Raw genomic sequence first — 15,514 nt, 5'->3', positions numbered from 1 at the left:
CTTCATATGTTTTAGCCTCCAGTCCCCTCATCATCCTGGTTGCTCTTCTCTGCACTCTTTCTAGAGTCTGTTTCTAGAGATTATAAAAAAATTTTTTTTTATAATGTAGTGACCAAATCTGGATGCAGTATTCTAGGGGTGGTCTTACTAAGGCTTTATAGAGTGGTATTAGTACCTCATGTGATCTTGATTTTGATTGATATTAAGGAATGGATTCAGAAAACCATTGTAGTACCTGTTTTGAAAGTCTGTGTTTAAATAATGAAAAAGTCCAGCAGCATGTCCCTATAGAATATAATAGAAAATAGAATAGAAAATAGAATAGAATAGAGTACAGTAGAGTGCAATAGAGTAGAGTAGAGTAGAGTAGAGTAGAGTAGAGTAGAGTAGAGTAGAGTAGAGTAGAGTAGAGTAGAGTAGAGTAGAACAGCATAGAATAGACTAGAATTCACTCTTCAAATTACCTTTTCGGAATATCAATTTCCGGTTGGAAGTGAGTACACAGACTGTGTGGTTTTGATCAGAATTTTCCTTTTCTGTATTGGTTTTCATCTCATTGAAGGAAGACTTTTTGCAAATTTCATAGATCTGGCTCTCAGTGGGGTTGAGCCCTAGGAAGGCACTTAAATTCATCACCACCTTTAGTGTTATGGGTAACCTAGCCTATTTGATTGCTTTTTAATTTAAAAAAATGAATATTAGATTTAAAATTTTGGTTTGTTGGTTTATAGTTCATTCTATTGCCTGAACCTTAAAAAAAAGACACTGCCAAACAATTTCAGGGTGCTGTGTGAATGCCAGTCCATTTTTTTTCTAGCGTATGGTAACCATGATGGTTACCTTATACTTTAGTGTCTTGTGTGGAATTGGGGTTACTGAACAGACCTATGATTGAGTTAGCTTACATTACCAACCCTCAAAGCAGATGGGTTGAAATCTGTAACAGAAGCCGTCTCCAACTTTTGGAAGTGCCTGACTTTCTCAAAGTAACCCATGTGACAAATCAAGCAACAACAATATTTATCACTTTCAACTTATTACAGTTGGAAAGTTACCAAAATATTTTGGTGTACCCTTGATCTAAGTGTGTGTGTGTGTGTGTGTGTGTTCCTTTTCTTTCTGCTAAACACATCCCGAAAAAAAAAATGCGTCAGAGATGGGAGAAGTATACGTGCCAGACATCACTGGAAAATAAAACAAAGCTAATCAGTACTTAACAAAAGTTTGATATTTTCCCACTGTCTGGAATGGACAAAGTGTTTTAATTCTGGCATCCTGCATCTTCTGTTTAATGGAAATTTACATCCCTGCAAATCTCAATATTCCTCATTCTTTCTATCTATCTATCTATCTATCTATCTATCTATCTATCTATCTATCTATCTATCTATCTATCTATCTATCTATCTATCTATCTCTATCTATCTATCTATCTATCTATCTATCTATCTATCTATCTATCATCATGGAATGGAATGGAATAGATTAGAATATATTACAATAGAATATTGGAATGGAATAAATTGAATAGAATTCTTTATTGGCCAAGTGTGATTGGACACACAAGGAATTTGTCTTGGTGCAAATGCTCTCAGTGTACATAAAAGATACATTCGTCAAGAGTCAAGAATCGTCAGGTACAACACTTAATAAGAGTCATAGGGTACAATAAGCAATCAAATCATACTAGGAAACAGTCAATATAGATCGTAAGGATACAAACTACAAAGTTACAGTCATACAGTATCTATCTATCTATCTATCTATCTATCTATCTATCTATCTATCTATCTATCTATCTATCTATCTATCTATCTATCATCTATCATATGCAAAAGAAAATCTCACAAGTCTTATGTTAAATTCCAATGTTTACTCTTCCTGGTAGAAATTCTAATAGTTTGGGGGTTTGGCGGAAGGATAGATGATGATACATAGGATAGATGGTTAGATAGATAGATACATGATAGAAAGATAAATGATAGATAGATAGATAGATAGATAGATAGATAGATAGATAGATGTTAGATAGATAGACAGACAGACAGACAGACAGACAGACAGACAGACAGACAGACAGACAGACAGACAGACAGATAGAATGAGGGAGAGAAAGAGACAGACAGAGAGAGAGACATAGACAGAGAAAGAGAGAGAGAGAGATGGGGGAGAGGGGGAAAAAGAATCTAGATAAAATATTTGCATTGACCCAAAACTTGTGAAGAAATCTGCCAAGCAGTCATCAGTCTGGCCACTGGCTAGAGTAAGGTTATGAATCATAAAATTATGGCATTGGAAGGGATCTCTAGTCCAATCCTCTATAGTATTCAAGCAAACCAATTAAGGCATCCATGAGAAGTAGCAATCCAGCCTTTTCTCAAAACTTTCCAGAGATGGAAAACTCACAACCTCCATAAGTATGCTACACCACTGTTACATAGATCTTACTGGCTGGATTTTCCCCCTTTACGTTTAAATAAAATATAGATTATTATTTATCGTTCAGTGGCTAAGTCATGTCTGACTCTTCGTGACCCCATGGGCGACAGCGCACCAGGCCTTCCTGTCCTCCATTGTCCTCCCGGAATTTGCCCAAATTAACATTCATTACCTTGATGACACTACCTAACCATCTCATTCTCTGCTGTCCTCCTTCTCCTTTTGCCTTCCATCTTTCCCAACATCGGGGTCTTTGCCAAGGAGTCTTCTCAATGGGTGGCCAAAGTATTTGAGTGTCAGCGTCATTCTCCGTCCTTCCCAAGAACAATCAGGGTTGCTTTCCTTTAGGATCGACCATCCCTTGCAGTCCAAGGGACATTCAAGAGTCTTCTCCAACACCACAATCTGAGAGCATCGATTGTTCAACCCTCAGCCTTCCTTATGGTCCGACTCTCACAGCCTGTGCATTACAAAATCTAGGTAACTGTCATTTATAACCTTTTTCAATCATCTTTTTTTTATGCTGAATAAACCAAGATTCTTCAGCTTGTCTTCAGAGGCATGTCCTCAAGTTCTGTGTCATCTTTGTCACCATCGTACTTGTGTTTTCTGAATGGTTTTGAGTTAAAAACTTTCTGTTTCAGCTTGGGCTTCCTTAACATGGTGGGAATCATCGCACTGAGATAAAAGATAGATAGATGATAGATAGATAGATAGATAGATAGATAGATAGATAGATAGATAGATAGATAGATGATAGATAGATAGATAGATATAGAGCTAGCTAGCTAGCTAGATGATAGACAGACAGACAGTTAGATAAAGAGGGGAGATAGATGATATAGAGATAGATAGATAGATAGATAGATAGATAGATAGATAGATAGATAGATAGATAGATAAAGATAGCTAGCCAGATGGATAGATATAGATATAGAGCTAAGATAGATAGATGATAGACAGACAGACAGATAGATGATGGATAGATAGATAATGATAGATGATAGATTTATAGATATAGAGCTAGATAGATGATAGATGATAGATAGATAGATAGATAGATAGATAGATAGATAGATAGATAGATAGATAGATAGATAGATAGATAGACAGACAGACAGACAGACAGACAGACAGACAGACAGACAGATAATAGATAGATATATCAGCATGGATCATACATCACTCAGATGTCATGGCTTACAACTACAAGGTCTGCATACATGTTACTTTCTGCCCTAAAATGACACTTATGGCTGAATTTTGCAATGTGGCATCCATGGAGCCTCCACATGGGTCCCATGGAGATGTCAAACACCTCTCATGCTTCTGTCCCCTCTTAACATCTACATAAGACACTTTTAGTTAAAAGGGGAAGGTGGATGCTGCAAAGCCAAATGCTAGTTTTGCTCATCACTTCCAAGAAGTGGTCTTGATCGTCTCAAAGGTCCCACTAGTGTCCTTAAAAAGTAAAGATGACAAATGCTACACTCATGTTTTTATTATCATCATCATCATCATCATCATCATCATTATTATTATTATAACAAATAAAACCATCTTTCAGTTATACAGTGTGTTGACTGGGTACATATATCATGTGCACATAACAATATTTATATACATTTCTTATTGAGTTTACATTCATATTATAACCGATTCAACATTATATCCCATAGTATATCATTACTACAATGTCATTAAATTTCTTGCTTCATTTTCCAATATTCTTAGCAACAAATCCCAAATCTTACTGGATTACATTCATATTATAGCCTAGTCAGCATTGTCTATCATAGTATAATTATTATAATATCATTTAATTTCTGCTTTATTTTCCAACCATCCATAGAATAGATCCCATATCTTATAATACTCTTTTTCTTCTTGCTCTCTCATTGCTAATGTTAGTCTATTCATTTTGGCACATTCCAATATTTTCTTAATCACCTCCTCCTCCATCAGAATTTTCTAATTTTTCTAATTTTGAGCAAATAAAATTTTAGCTGCTGTTAATACATGTATGGTCAAATATGTTATTTCTTTGCTATCATTCTCAGGCAAAATCCCCAATAAAAATACCTCAGGCTTTAAATCTACACGGTATTTTAAACTAGTGAAGCAGAAGAGGAACCCATCGACTTGAAGCAGAGCTAAAAAGAGTCATGTCATTTACCTTCTGGGAAAATGGTGTTTAGCGATTGCTCACGCTCATTATGCCAGCCCTTTCCTAAATGATCAGGACCCACTCATGGAAAATGTTTTTGAGAACATCCATGGCACCTTCTCAAATGCCAAACGCATCTGAACCCCCATTTTTTTGTGGGAGGAGGAGTCACTGGACCCTGATGTTGGGAAAAATGGAAGGCAGAAAGAGAAGGAGATGCAGAGGACAAGATGGTTAGATACAATGGTGGGATTCACTTTTTTTTTGCTACCGGTTTGGTGGGCGTGGTGTGGCTTGGTGGGTGTGGTGTGGCTTGGTGGGCGTGGTGTGGCTTGGTGGGTATGGCGGAGGAAGGTTACTGCAAAATCCCCATTCCCTCCCCACCCCACTAACCTGCTTTCCAGCTCCCTTCTCCTGTGCTGGGCAACGAAAGAAGACCCAGCCAATCAGCTGGGACTTGGGAGGCGGAGAATAGATGGGGGCGGGGCCAGTCAGAGGTGGGATTTGCCGGTTCTCTGAACTACTCAAAATTTCCGCTACCGGTTCTCCTGAACTGGTCAGAACCTGCTGAATACCCACCTCTGGTTAGATAGTGTCATATTCAATGTACATGAATTTGGGAAAAATATGGGAGATTCTCGGAGTGACTGAACAACAGCAACACAAATGGCTTGTATATTAATTACACATAAATTACAATGAAGTTGCCCTTGTTAAATTTGGTAAGAATGAGGCGGTCGCAAAGACTCAGGCACAACTTACCAAACGAGCCATACTGAATTAGTATAATAAATTCCACATTTTTGTCAGAATCCGCTTTAGATTTTTACCTGAACTAAAATCTGTGCGGAAGATTATCAGGAACTGGTTCTTGCTGCCTAACCTCCCTTCAGCAATTCATATGGAAATAAAAACCCAGTTCATATTTTTTGAACTTATACAGATATTGTAAGAGTGTTACATATCAAGAGTGACATGCTTTTGAATTTTATAAATGCAGTTCCCAACTCAAACGTGGGTGTTCAGAAAAAGTCTTATGAAAACACTGTTTGGGCCAGTACATGTGGTGAAAGAATTTAAATAAAAAATATACACAACAGAATAACAGAATTGGAAAGTACCTTAGAGGTCATCTAGTCCAACCTGCTGCTCAAACAGGAAACCCTATACCATTACAGATAAATAGTTGTCCAATCTCTTCTTAATAACCTCCAGTGTTGGACTGCCCACCACTTCTGAGGGCAAGCTGTGACTGTTCATGAGTTTTTCAATGAACTATTTGGAAAACTGAAGTGGATTCAGGAGCCAAACTCAAAGCCTTGATCAATTCCTTCTCGCAATTGTACTGTGGGAAGAAATATCCATCTGGTTTAGTTCCAAGCCAGGAGAAAGACACTGGAAACATGGAATCTGATTGGAAAGAAGGTTTAATGATGAAGCAGAACCACATGGTTCTCGGCAGCTGACCACATGGAGCTGAGAGTGAGGGGGTTTTATACCTTCTCTTGGGCTTTGAACTTGAGCTTCCTGTTCCTGTGCAAGAGCATGTATTCTATTGGCTGCTGACAGATTCCCATGGGGCCATGTAGGGGTTATGTAGAGGGTCATAGCTGGCTCTATAGGCAAAATCCTAGATGTTTGTCTGAGATATACAAATTGTCCTAGATATACAAATCCTAGATGTTAGTCCGAGCTCCCAGGTTTGGTTGAAGTTTGTGAGAGTGAGGCAATGAAGGCTTGTGTTCTGAAAGGGTGTTGGGTAATTCCGATTGTGGCTTAATGGCTTTTTTCCTGTGTTGGATCTTGAGTGAGGGCTAATACTATCGCTCTGCCTTTGTTCAGACTTTGCCGCAGGGAATTTCAAAATATCCTGTCCTGAATGGATTCCTGCCTGCATTATTTGCTTTGCCTGTGAATAGACCTATCTATCTCTTTATCTCTTCAGTGCTGACATCTGCTGCGGGATACTAAAAAAAAAGGTGGGGGCTGCTTTCTCCCTCCAAGAACATATTCTGCCTTTTTAATATTTCCTAAGAATATTTCATTCTTCTAGGAGAGGGGTGGGTGCTAACCTTCTACCAATACCAAGTCTTCTATTTTGCCAAGTTGCATAAGGTCTAATTTTGAGTCCTCACTCCCACCCCTTAGTGCTTAGGGGGGTGGAAAGGGAGTGAGGGAGAGCAGTCTTTGGATTTCAACCAAGCCTCACTTGGCCCATGCTGAGCTTACCAGCCATATTTGGAAAGATAAACATGTAGCCTGCTAAGAGCAGTCAAGAATTTGTCTTGAAACATTGCTCCTTTGGTCTTCCGTGGACTCAGACTAAGCTCTGCAGCCGTTTTCAGTTTGTCAAAGGGAAGGCCTTCTTCCTAGCCCTAATTTGAATGGATTGCGCTGAAGAGAATGAGGGCAAAAAGCAAAGGAACTCCTCTAGCCAGGAGGAAAAAGTCAGAAGGAATTCGCTGTTGTCAGTTTAAGGATGAGCTGGGGAGGAAGGATTGGCAAGCCCTGTTTTTAACTTAAGGTGGGAAGCTGGTGTTCTCCCAAAAAGCTGGTGACCCTCAAAAATGCTGCTCCTTTCGCTTCATCCCAAAGGAGCAGCTTTTTACATATAAAATGTTGGCTTTCCAGTTGCAGTTTTGAGATTATATCACAGCCTCTGGAAACCACAGAGCAGGACCGTTCTTTGTCCAAACTCTCCTTCCAAGTGAATCTAGCAGGGCTCTGGGACTTAGAAGCATATGTCATCTTTTCCAACCTGCTTTTCAGACGCTATATCTATTGAGAGTTTTGCAGCGATAATTCAGCACCCGGAAAAATAAACACAGATGGCTGATGCATCTTTATAAACATAAGTAGATCTTACAAACCAGTTGTAGATTTCTCCAACGTGGAGCAAACTCAGACAGAAACATGTTGCAAGTTCAGAGCAGAGCTCCAGTCTTCAGCAAGCAAGCAGGTTAGTTTCATCTTCAATACACAGACTCAGAGCTCAGCATAGCTGCAGAGTTGCAGAGCTTAACATAGAGCCACACCTAGGCTACTTTTAGTTTCAGTTTCTAGCCTAGGCCACTTCTAGTTTCAGTTTCCAAACGATCCTCCTTGGCTGATTTAGTTGTAATGTCTATTCATTGGCTGACCTTGTTACCAAGCTCTATTCCGGTTCATGAATATACCGACAATATCTGGCGTAGGGCTTGGAATGCAGGTACTCTATTGCAGAAGGCAACAATTGAGATTAAGTTGGAATTAAGATTGCCGGGAGAAATGTCAACAACCTCAGATATGCAGATGATACCAACTCTAATGGCAGAAAGTGAAGAGGAACAAAAGAGCCCCTTGATGCGGGTGAAGGAGGAGAGTGCAAAAGTTAGCTTGAAACTCAACCTTAAGAAAACTAAGATCATGGCATCCGGCCCTCTCAATTCCTGGCAAATAGATGAGGAAGAAATGGAGGTAGTGACAGATTTTATTTTCCTGGGCTCCGAGGTCACCACAGATGGGGACTACAGCCAAGAAATTAAAAGACGCTTGCTCCTGGGGAGGAAAGCTATGGCAAATCTAGACAGCATCCTAAAAAGCAGAGACATCCCCCACCAACAAAAGTGCATATGGTCAAGGCTATGGTTTTCCCAATTGCAATGTATGGCTGTGAAAGTTGGACCGTAAGGAAGGCTGAGTGCCAAAGAATGGAGGCCTTTGAACTCTGGTGCTGGAGAAGACTCCTGAGAGTCCCTTGGACTGCAAGGTGATCAAAACGGTCAGTCCTAGAGGAGATCAACCCCAACTGCTCTTTAGAAGGCCAGATCCTGAAGATGAAACTCAAAGACTTTGGCCACTTCATGAGAAGGAAGGGAACTCCCTGGAGAAGAGCCTAATGCTGGGAACGATTGAGGGACAAAGAAGAAGAAGGGGATGACAGAGAATGAGGTGGCTGGATGGAGACACTGAAGCAGTCAGCGTGAGCTTAAATGACTCTGGGGGATGGTAGAGGACAGGAAGTCCTGGAGGAACGTTGTCCATGGGGTCACGACTTCTCAACTAACAACAACAATTGGACAGTGAACTAAAGAAAGGTGCATCTAAGGTTCTCCATATGTTGTTGAAGTCGGTTAAGGTTGCCACAATACAAAAAGGATGCTGAGACCTTGGAAATTATGCAGGAAAGAGCAACAAAAAGGATAAGGAATCTGGAGGCTAACCTGTACAATGAACAGTTAAGGGAACTAGATATGTATAAGGCGTAGAAAATTGTCACCCACGTCTCTCCTAGAAGAATAAATATTTTAGGAAATATTGAAAAGGCAGAATATTATATTTCCCTAAAGGGAGAAATGGACAAACATGCTCTTGGAGACAGAAAGCAGTCCCCACCTTTCTCAATAGCCCTCAGCAGATGTCAACACTTAAGAGATAGGTAGCTCTATTCGTAGGCAAAAATTCCCTGCAGTAAGGTCTGAACAAAGGTAGGATTAGCCATTAGACACAGTAGGAATTGCCCAATGACCCTTCATTGCATCAGCAGTCCAAACTTCAACCAAACTTAGCTCAGACAAACATGACCCCTAGATGGCCCCATGGCAGTCTGACAACAGTCAATAGAATACATGTTCTTGCATAGGAACAGGAAGCTCAAGTTGAAGCCCACAAGTTGCCAAGGTTGGAGACCCTTGCTTTTAAGGACTCTTTTCTTGAGATATGAAATCCTCAGCATGGTCCTACAAGATCTGTTGAAGGAACATACAAAAGGCTTTCTCAGGCCTTGGGTGAAGAATTTATTGCTTTGAGACTTACATCATGCCCTTGAGTTTTACAAAAATTACAGATGGAAAAATACAGTGATAATACATTATATATAAAGGGGAGGGGCGAGTCCCTTCTCTTGTTTTTTTTTTTTTAAAATCAGCATTGAAAAAAAGCCAGTGATGTGGCTTTTTCAGTTATCAGCCCGAACAAAAGAGGCAAAGATGCTGTCTTCTTGGGCCAGCAGATTCTCAGGTGTGTCATTTTCCAAAATGACCCCTCGTTTCATCACAATGACCATGTCTGCAGTCAGGATAGTGTGGACTCGATGCTGCAATTAACAAAAAAAAGGGAGGAGGTTATTTAGTTTTTCGTGGTTTGAGGTAGGCAAGTCAGGAAACAGATAGTATCAAGATAGATGGAAATCTGCTTTATTCTTTTTATTTATTTACTTAATTTTTATTTTGCCTTTATTATTTGATAAGTACTGTAACTCAAGGCACCAAACTTTCCTAATATTCATTCCTCCTTCTATTTTCCCCACAATAACCCTGTGGGGTGAATTGGGCTGAGAGTGACTGGTCCAAAGTCATCAGCTTGGCTCTCGTGCTTAAAGTAGGACTAGAACTCACCATCTCCTGGTGATTGGCCCAAAGTCACCCAGCTGGCTTTCATGCCTAAAGTAGGACCAGAACACAAAGTCTCTTGAGTTTCTCTTGGTTTCCAGGCCAGCACCTTAAACACTACTCCAAACTGGCTATTGAAATAAACTTGAAAGCCTAAGTTTCTCTCAACCCCATCTTAACATAAAAAGAATTAAGGCTGAATTGCAAAGAAACCTTCATTGCTGATCTCAAAGGTCTGGGTGAGTGAAAAAAAAAATATGGCAACTTAGCACGGGGCAGCTCAGTCTCATTTGTCTGGGAGCTAACCAGGTTTGGTTTGAATCCCTAGCGCCGTGTAATGGAGTGAGCTCCCGTTACTTGTTCCAGCTTCTGCCAACCTAGCAGTTCGAAAGCATGTAAAAATGCAAGTAGGAAAATAGGGACCACCTTTGGTGGGAAGGTAACAGCGTTCCGTGCGCCTTCGGCATTTAGTCATGCCGGCCACATGACCACGGAGATGTCTTTGGACAGCGCTGGCTCTTCGGCTTTGTAATGGAGATGAGCACCACCCCCTAGAGCCGGAAACGACTAGCATGTATGTGCCAGGGGAACCTTTACCTTTAGTACTTGAATCAGAGATCAACAGGGCATAGAGTAGATTTGGAAATTATAAAAACTCCATAATTTATGTAGAGGGGAACCCTTGCCATATTTCTGCCCAGAAGGCATCATAAGAAAGTCTCCATGACATCACCAGAGTTGAGCTAGACTTGAAGGGAGAATTTTTTTAAAAAAATCCTTGCTTCCCTGAATTGTTCAAGGTTGTTGGGGAAGAGTGAACACAGGCATGTTTTTGGTACGGTGAAATAAACCTTCCCTTTTCAATCTGTGAGCAAAGTTAGAAAAACCCAGAAAGTGCCAGGCCAAACCAAGACCAAGAATAACCTCCTGGAACTTGGGCAGAGACAAGGAGCAGAAAGAACAGAAAACAGCAGTACCAGAAAGCCAGAAATCTTGCAGGAATCCCTGAGCTGGAGCAACTATTTGTTGGTCTTGACCAAAGTGGCGAAGATGCCACCCTCCTTGAGGAGCAGATTGGCAGCTGAGTCATACTCAGCAACCACCCCATCCGAAAGGACTAAGACCAGGTGGGCATCCAGGATGCTGGAGACCCGGTGCTGGAAGGAAAAGCAAGGAAAAAGCAAAGGCAAAGAAAGGAAATAACGGAAAGAGAACACATTCCAGAAAAAGAGGATACAAAAAGAATTGTCCAATGGACAATCTAGAAAGCCAACGTGCAAGTATAGGCACCAATGGCCATAATTATGGTGGTGTTGAGCAAGTTGACTGGTGGTCTACTTCAGATTCCCCCCTCTGATGCTCATTCACACATTCTCCTCATCCAGCTACCCCATTTTGTCCACCGGGGAAGCAGCCTGAGCAGTGAGATTGTTTGGCTGGACCTCTAGTTTGCCTCGTTTTAGACCCTTCAGTTTCAGTGAACCTGCCGTACGTAGCAGGGCCAACTAGCTGACTTTCCTTGGGCTCAGAAGCAGGATCAGGCCTCATTAGCCCTTGGAAGGAGAAGCACGGGAGATTCTTGGGCTGTAGGCTAGAGAATTAAGAGAACATTCTGCAAGAAAGCTCTTCCTCCTTCCTTCCTTCCCTTCCTTCCTTCTCTCCCTCTCCATCCTGCTTCCCTCTCCGTTCCCTCTCCTGTCCTCCTCTCTCCCCCTTCCTTTCTCTTCCCTCCCCTCCTCTCTCCCCTTCCCTTCCCTTCCCTCCCATTCCATACCCTCCCTCCCATACTCTCTCCATCCCATAACCTCTCTGCTCTTTCCCTTCCACTCCACTTTTCCTTTTTTTCTTTGGTATACTTTGGTCAGGAACAAATAAAGAAAGATTCTGAGAAAATGCTTCCATTTTTTTTCTATGTTGATCTTCATGCTGGGCTAGTTTGTACAAATGAAAACTACATTTTACTCTGCAGACTTCACTGGTATGCAAAAGTATTATGAAAATAAAAGTAAAGTACAGTAGAAGAATGGTTTTCAAGTGACCAAACAGACAAGGTCCTGCAAACTAACTTAAGATGGGAAGTCAACATTCATCTGGTAAAGACAAGCCACTTCCATAACTCTGCCAAGATGATATTTCTGTGTGTGCTAACATCTATATAGCTACTAAGATTTGAGTCTGTCTCATTGGAGTCTTCATTTTAAAATATAGAGCTTGTCTAATGATGTCCAAACAAAGACATAATTAGGTATCGACAGGAGTGAACAAATATTTCTGTATTTTAGATGTCCTTAATTTCTTCTAGAGAAGAAGGTTCATCATCTGATGGTGTAGGAAAAGAAGCCCATTAGGAAAATGTCTACTTACAGCAATTGTCACAACTGTGCGATCCGCAAAGGAAGTCATTACAACTTTTTGCAAAATGTTTTCCTGGAAAAAGTAAAAACAGGAGTTACCCAAAGATACCTCTGGGATCCGTGAGAAATTCATGTTAACAGGAGTGGTCTTTTAGCTTTGAGAATGTTTTTTCATTAGGCCAAGTCACTATATTTGGAGGTCTGCATGATTTAGATTTACACAACCGTCAAGGAGATGCTCATGGTTGAGTCATGGTTGTCTCAAAGGTGCTTTTCAAAAAGGCAACCAAACTTTCTTGGTTTTTTTCCCCCCTTGAAAACGTTTTGCTTCTCATCCAAGAAGCTTCTTCGGTTCTAAAGAAAATGTGTCATGAAGAATTGAAGAAGCTTCTTGGATGAGAAGTGAAATGTTTTCAAGGGGGAAAAAATAAGGAAGCCCAGTTGCTTTCTGGAAAAGAACCTTTTGGGTCACAAAAAATGTCTACAGCAGGAGTGTCCAAGCTTGGCAACTTTAAGAGCTGTGGACTTCAACTTCCAGAATTCCCCAGCCAGCTGCGTCTTAAAGCAGGGGCCTTCAAACTTGACAGCTTTAAGACTTGTGGACTTCAACTCCCAGAATTCCTTCTCCAGTCATGTTAGCTCAGGAATTCTGGGAGTTGAAGTCCACAAGTCTTAAACTTGCCAAGTTTGAAGACCTTTGTCTTAAAGTTAGCAAGCTTGGACATCTGTGGTCTACAGCAAAGGAAAAATTGTGGCTACCCTCACACTCCATGTCCACAAGTTGACCAGACTGACCAATGAATTTACATCAAAGTTCTTGTTAGCACTCATGTTTCATCATGACCAAGTGAATCCATTAAAGTGAGAGGACCCAGGGTGGACTACATGACACATTCTCCTATGCTTCATCAATTTATCTCTGTTGTCATTCCCATCATCTTTTGCCTGAAATGAAGGCCTCATTCTGCCTCAGAGCAAGGACAACTTGGGACTTCATCTCAAAGACACTTGAATGGATTGATCTCCATTTGGGTTACTAATGGAAGATTCCTCAATGCCCTTCTATCTAAAGTTGGAAGATAGGAAACAGAACCTGGAACCAGTGTTTGTCAGATACAAGAAGTCAGGAACCAGGATAGAGTTCAATACAATTTTATTTCATACTAGTCATACCCAAGAATTTACCTGATAGTCAAGGTGAATTGGCATCAGATAAGAATCAATGGACTTTTGGTCCTGAATTTCCTCCAGGGACTCTAAATTAATCATGCATTTGACCCTGCCCTCAAGCTCAGCCTGGTCAGTGTCCTATCAAGAATCCTCTTTTTAAAAAAAATTCAATTGCAAAAATAAATAAATTGTGTCATGCCCCTGTTGGAGTCTGAATCTGAGGAGGAAGACGAACAGCTGACAGGGAGCGGGAGTGTGGCTCGGTTGGCTGTGGAGGAAACTGGGGAAGGGCAAAGTCCAGCTAGGCAGAGCAGGGGAGAGGTAGAACAAGGGAGAGGGAGTTCAGAGGAAGACCCAGGCCCACCATGTCTTCATCCTAGGGCATGCAGGGAAGAATGGAGAAGAGAGCAACGTGGGTTGCATGGTTTATGGGGGAGGAAAGGGCCCTGATTCCCTACATTAGGCACACCTGGGAAGAGAGTTTAAAAGAGATGCAAGCTGAGTATGGTGTCTGCTGGGAACAAACATGAATTTATCTTGTGTTGACTTTGGTTATCTGCATTCCTGGCATCCTCCCAACAGTGTTGAATTACGGCCATTCCTTCATGTCTGGAATTCCTTTTCTTGCTCTGCTGGACTAATTACCTCATTTTGCCTTGATTGGACTTATAGTTATAATTTTTGTTGACAACGTTTTGGACTTGATTCTCTGCAGCCAACGGCTGTTCCTGGGAGAGTTTTTCTCCAGCCCAGAAGGTAACCAGGACATTGGGGACAAAGTTGGAGCAAATAAAGGGACTCCTACTTATTATTTGACTGAATTGCCTTTGTGCCACGCCCTGGGTCATCACAATATGAGTAACCAAGGGCCACAAGTAAGTACACCTACTTACTGTGGCCATATCGATGGAAGCGGTGGCCTCATCCATAATGAGAATACTGCTCTTACGCACAAAAGCCCGAGCCAGACAGAAGAGTTGTCTCTGACCAACACTGAAGTTCTCTCCACCTTCAGTTACAACAGCATCTGGGAATGAGACAGTTAGAATCAAAACAAGATATTCGAAGAGCTGTCTCACCCCAATGGGATCAACCTTCTCTACTTATGCCAGTGGAAGAGGCCAGCTATGGATCCCATCTGCTAAGGAATTCTGCCAGGTGGGATCAAGGAGAAGAATCTTTTCCAGGGTAGTCCCATTCTATGGAACACTCTACCACTGGAGGTGAGAACTTTTCTCATTCTTTAGGCCTTCCAGGCGAATATTAAAACCTGGCTTTGCGAGTTGGCTTGGAGCCCGGAGTAAGAGGACCTCACCAGAGAAGCAAGAGTGACTGCAACTCCTTTCCATGGGTGTCACTTGGTAATAAATCAAGTTTGCTACAACTCAGTTGAACAACCCAAGGGTTGCTGTGTGCTTGTCAGTCGAACAGATTGAACAGATCTAATTAGCATAGAAAGTTGTTTTGATATACACACCTAGTCCACCAGGCAGGACTTTGACCATGTTCTTCAACTGAGCAATCTCCAAGGCTTCCCAAAGGGTATCATCTGTACATTTGCACTCGGGATCCAGATTAAAACTATGGAAAAAACAAAACAAAACCTCAGTGACCTCAGTGGTTAGAGTGCAGTACTGCAGGCTACTTCTGCTGACTGCCAGCTGCCTGCAATTTGCCAGTTCGAATCTCACCAGACTCAAGGTTGACTCAGCTTTCCATCCTTCTGAGGTGGGTAAAATGAGGACCCAGATTGTTGGGGGCAATAGGCTGACTCTGTAAACCGCTTAGAGAGGGCTGTAAAATGACTGTAAACTGGTATATAAGTCTAAGTGCTATTGCTATTGCTATCGCTAAAACAAAACCACGTACCTCAGTAGGTTTGACTTGTGAACTAGAAATCAAATTAACATCTCAATTTTCTAGATAAAGCCACTGATTCAGTCAATTCATGAGCCACTGAGTTTAATATCTGTTTTCCTCTAGCCCATCTGTGTGTCTTGGCTATTGAAATAGAC

The 15,514-nt window shown here is 41.3% G+C and overlaps 1 protein-coding gene across 5 annotated transcripts in view; it reads right to left on the bottom strand.

Annotated features, from left to right (window-relative positions):
• Positions 1-9,365: 9,365 nt before the first annotated feature.
• ABCC9 (ATP binding cassette subfamily C member 9) overlaps positions 9,366-15,514 on the bottom strand; it is a 128,322-nt gene continuing 122,173 nt past the window's right edge. For 3 of the 5 annotated variants that reach the window (XM_087968812.1, XM_087968814.1, XM_087968816.1), the window contains 5 exons: positions 14,977-15,080; positions 14,393-14,526; positions 12,340-12,402; positions 10,953-11,132; positions 9,366-9,680 (listed from right to left, as the gene is read on the bottom strand). In XM_087968812.1, the coding sequence (XP_087824938.1) occupies positions 10,995-11,132; positions 12,340-12,402; positions 14,393-14,526; positions 14,977-15,080 (439 nt within the window). In that variant the 3' untranslated portion in view covers positions 9,366-9,680; positions 10,953-10,994. The remainder of the gene's footprint in view (positions 9,681-10,952; positions 11,133-12,339; positions 12,403-14,392; positions 14,527-14,976; positions 15,081-15,514) is intronic. The other 2 variants (XM_087968813.1, XM_087968815.1) reach the window with 1 other exon arrangement.

Source organism: Notechis scutatus, chromosome 6 (assembly GCF_049901735.1).
Source record: "Notechis scutatus isolate UNSWTSFEM ecotype Mainland chromosome 6, rNotScu1.2, whole genome shotgun sequence".
NCBI lineage: Eukaryota > Metazoa > Chordata > Lepidosauria > Squamata > Elapidae > Notechis > Notechis scutatus.
This window is presented reverse-complemented; position numbering and strand designations above follow the sequence as displayed.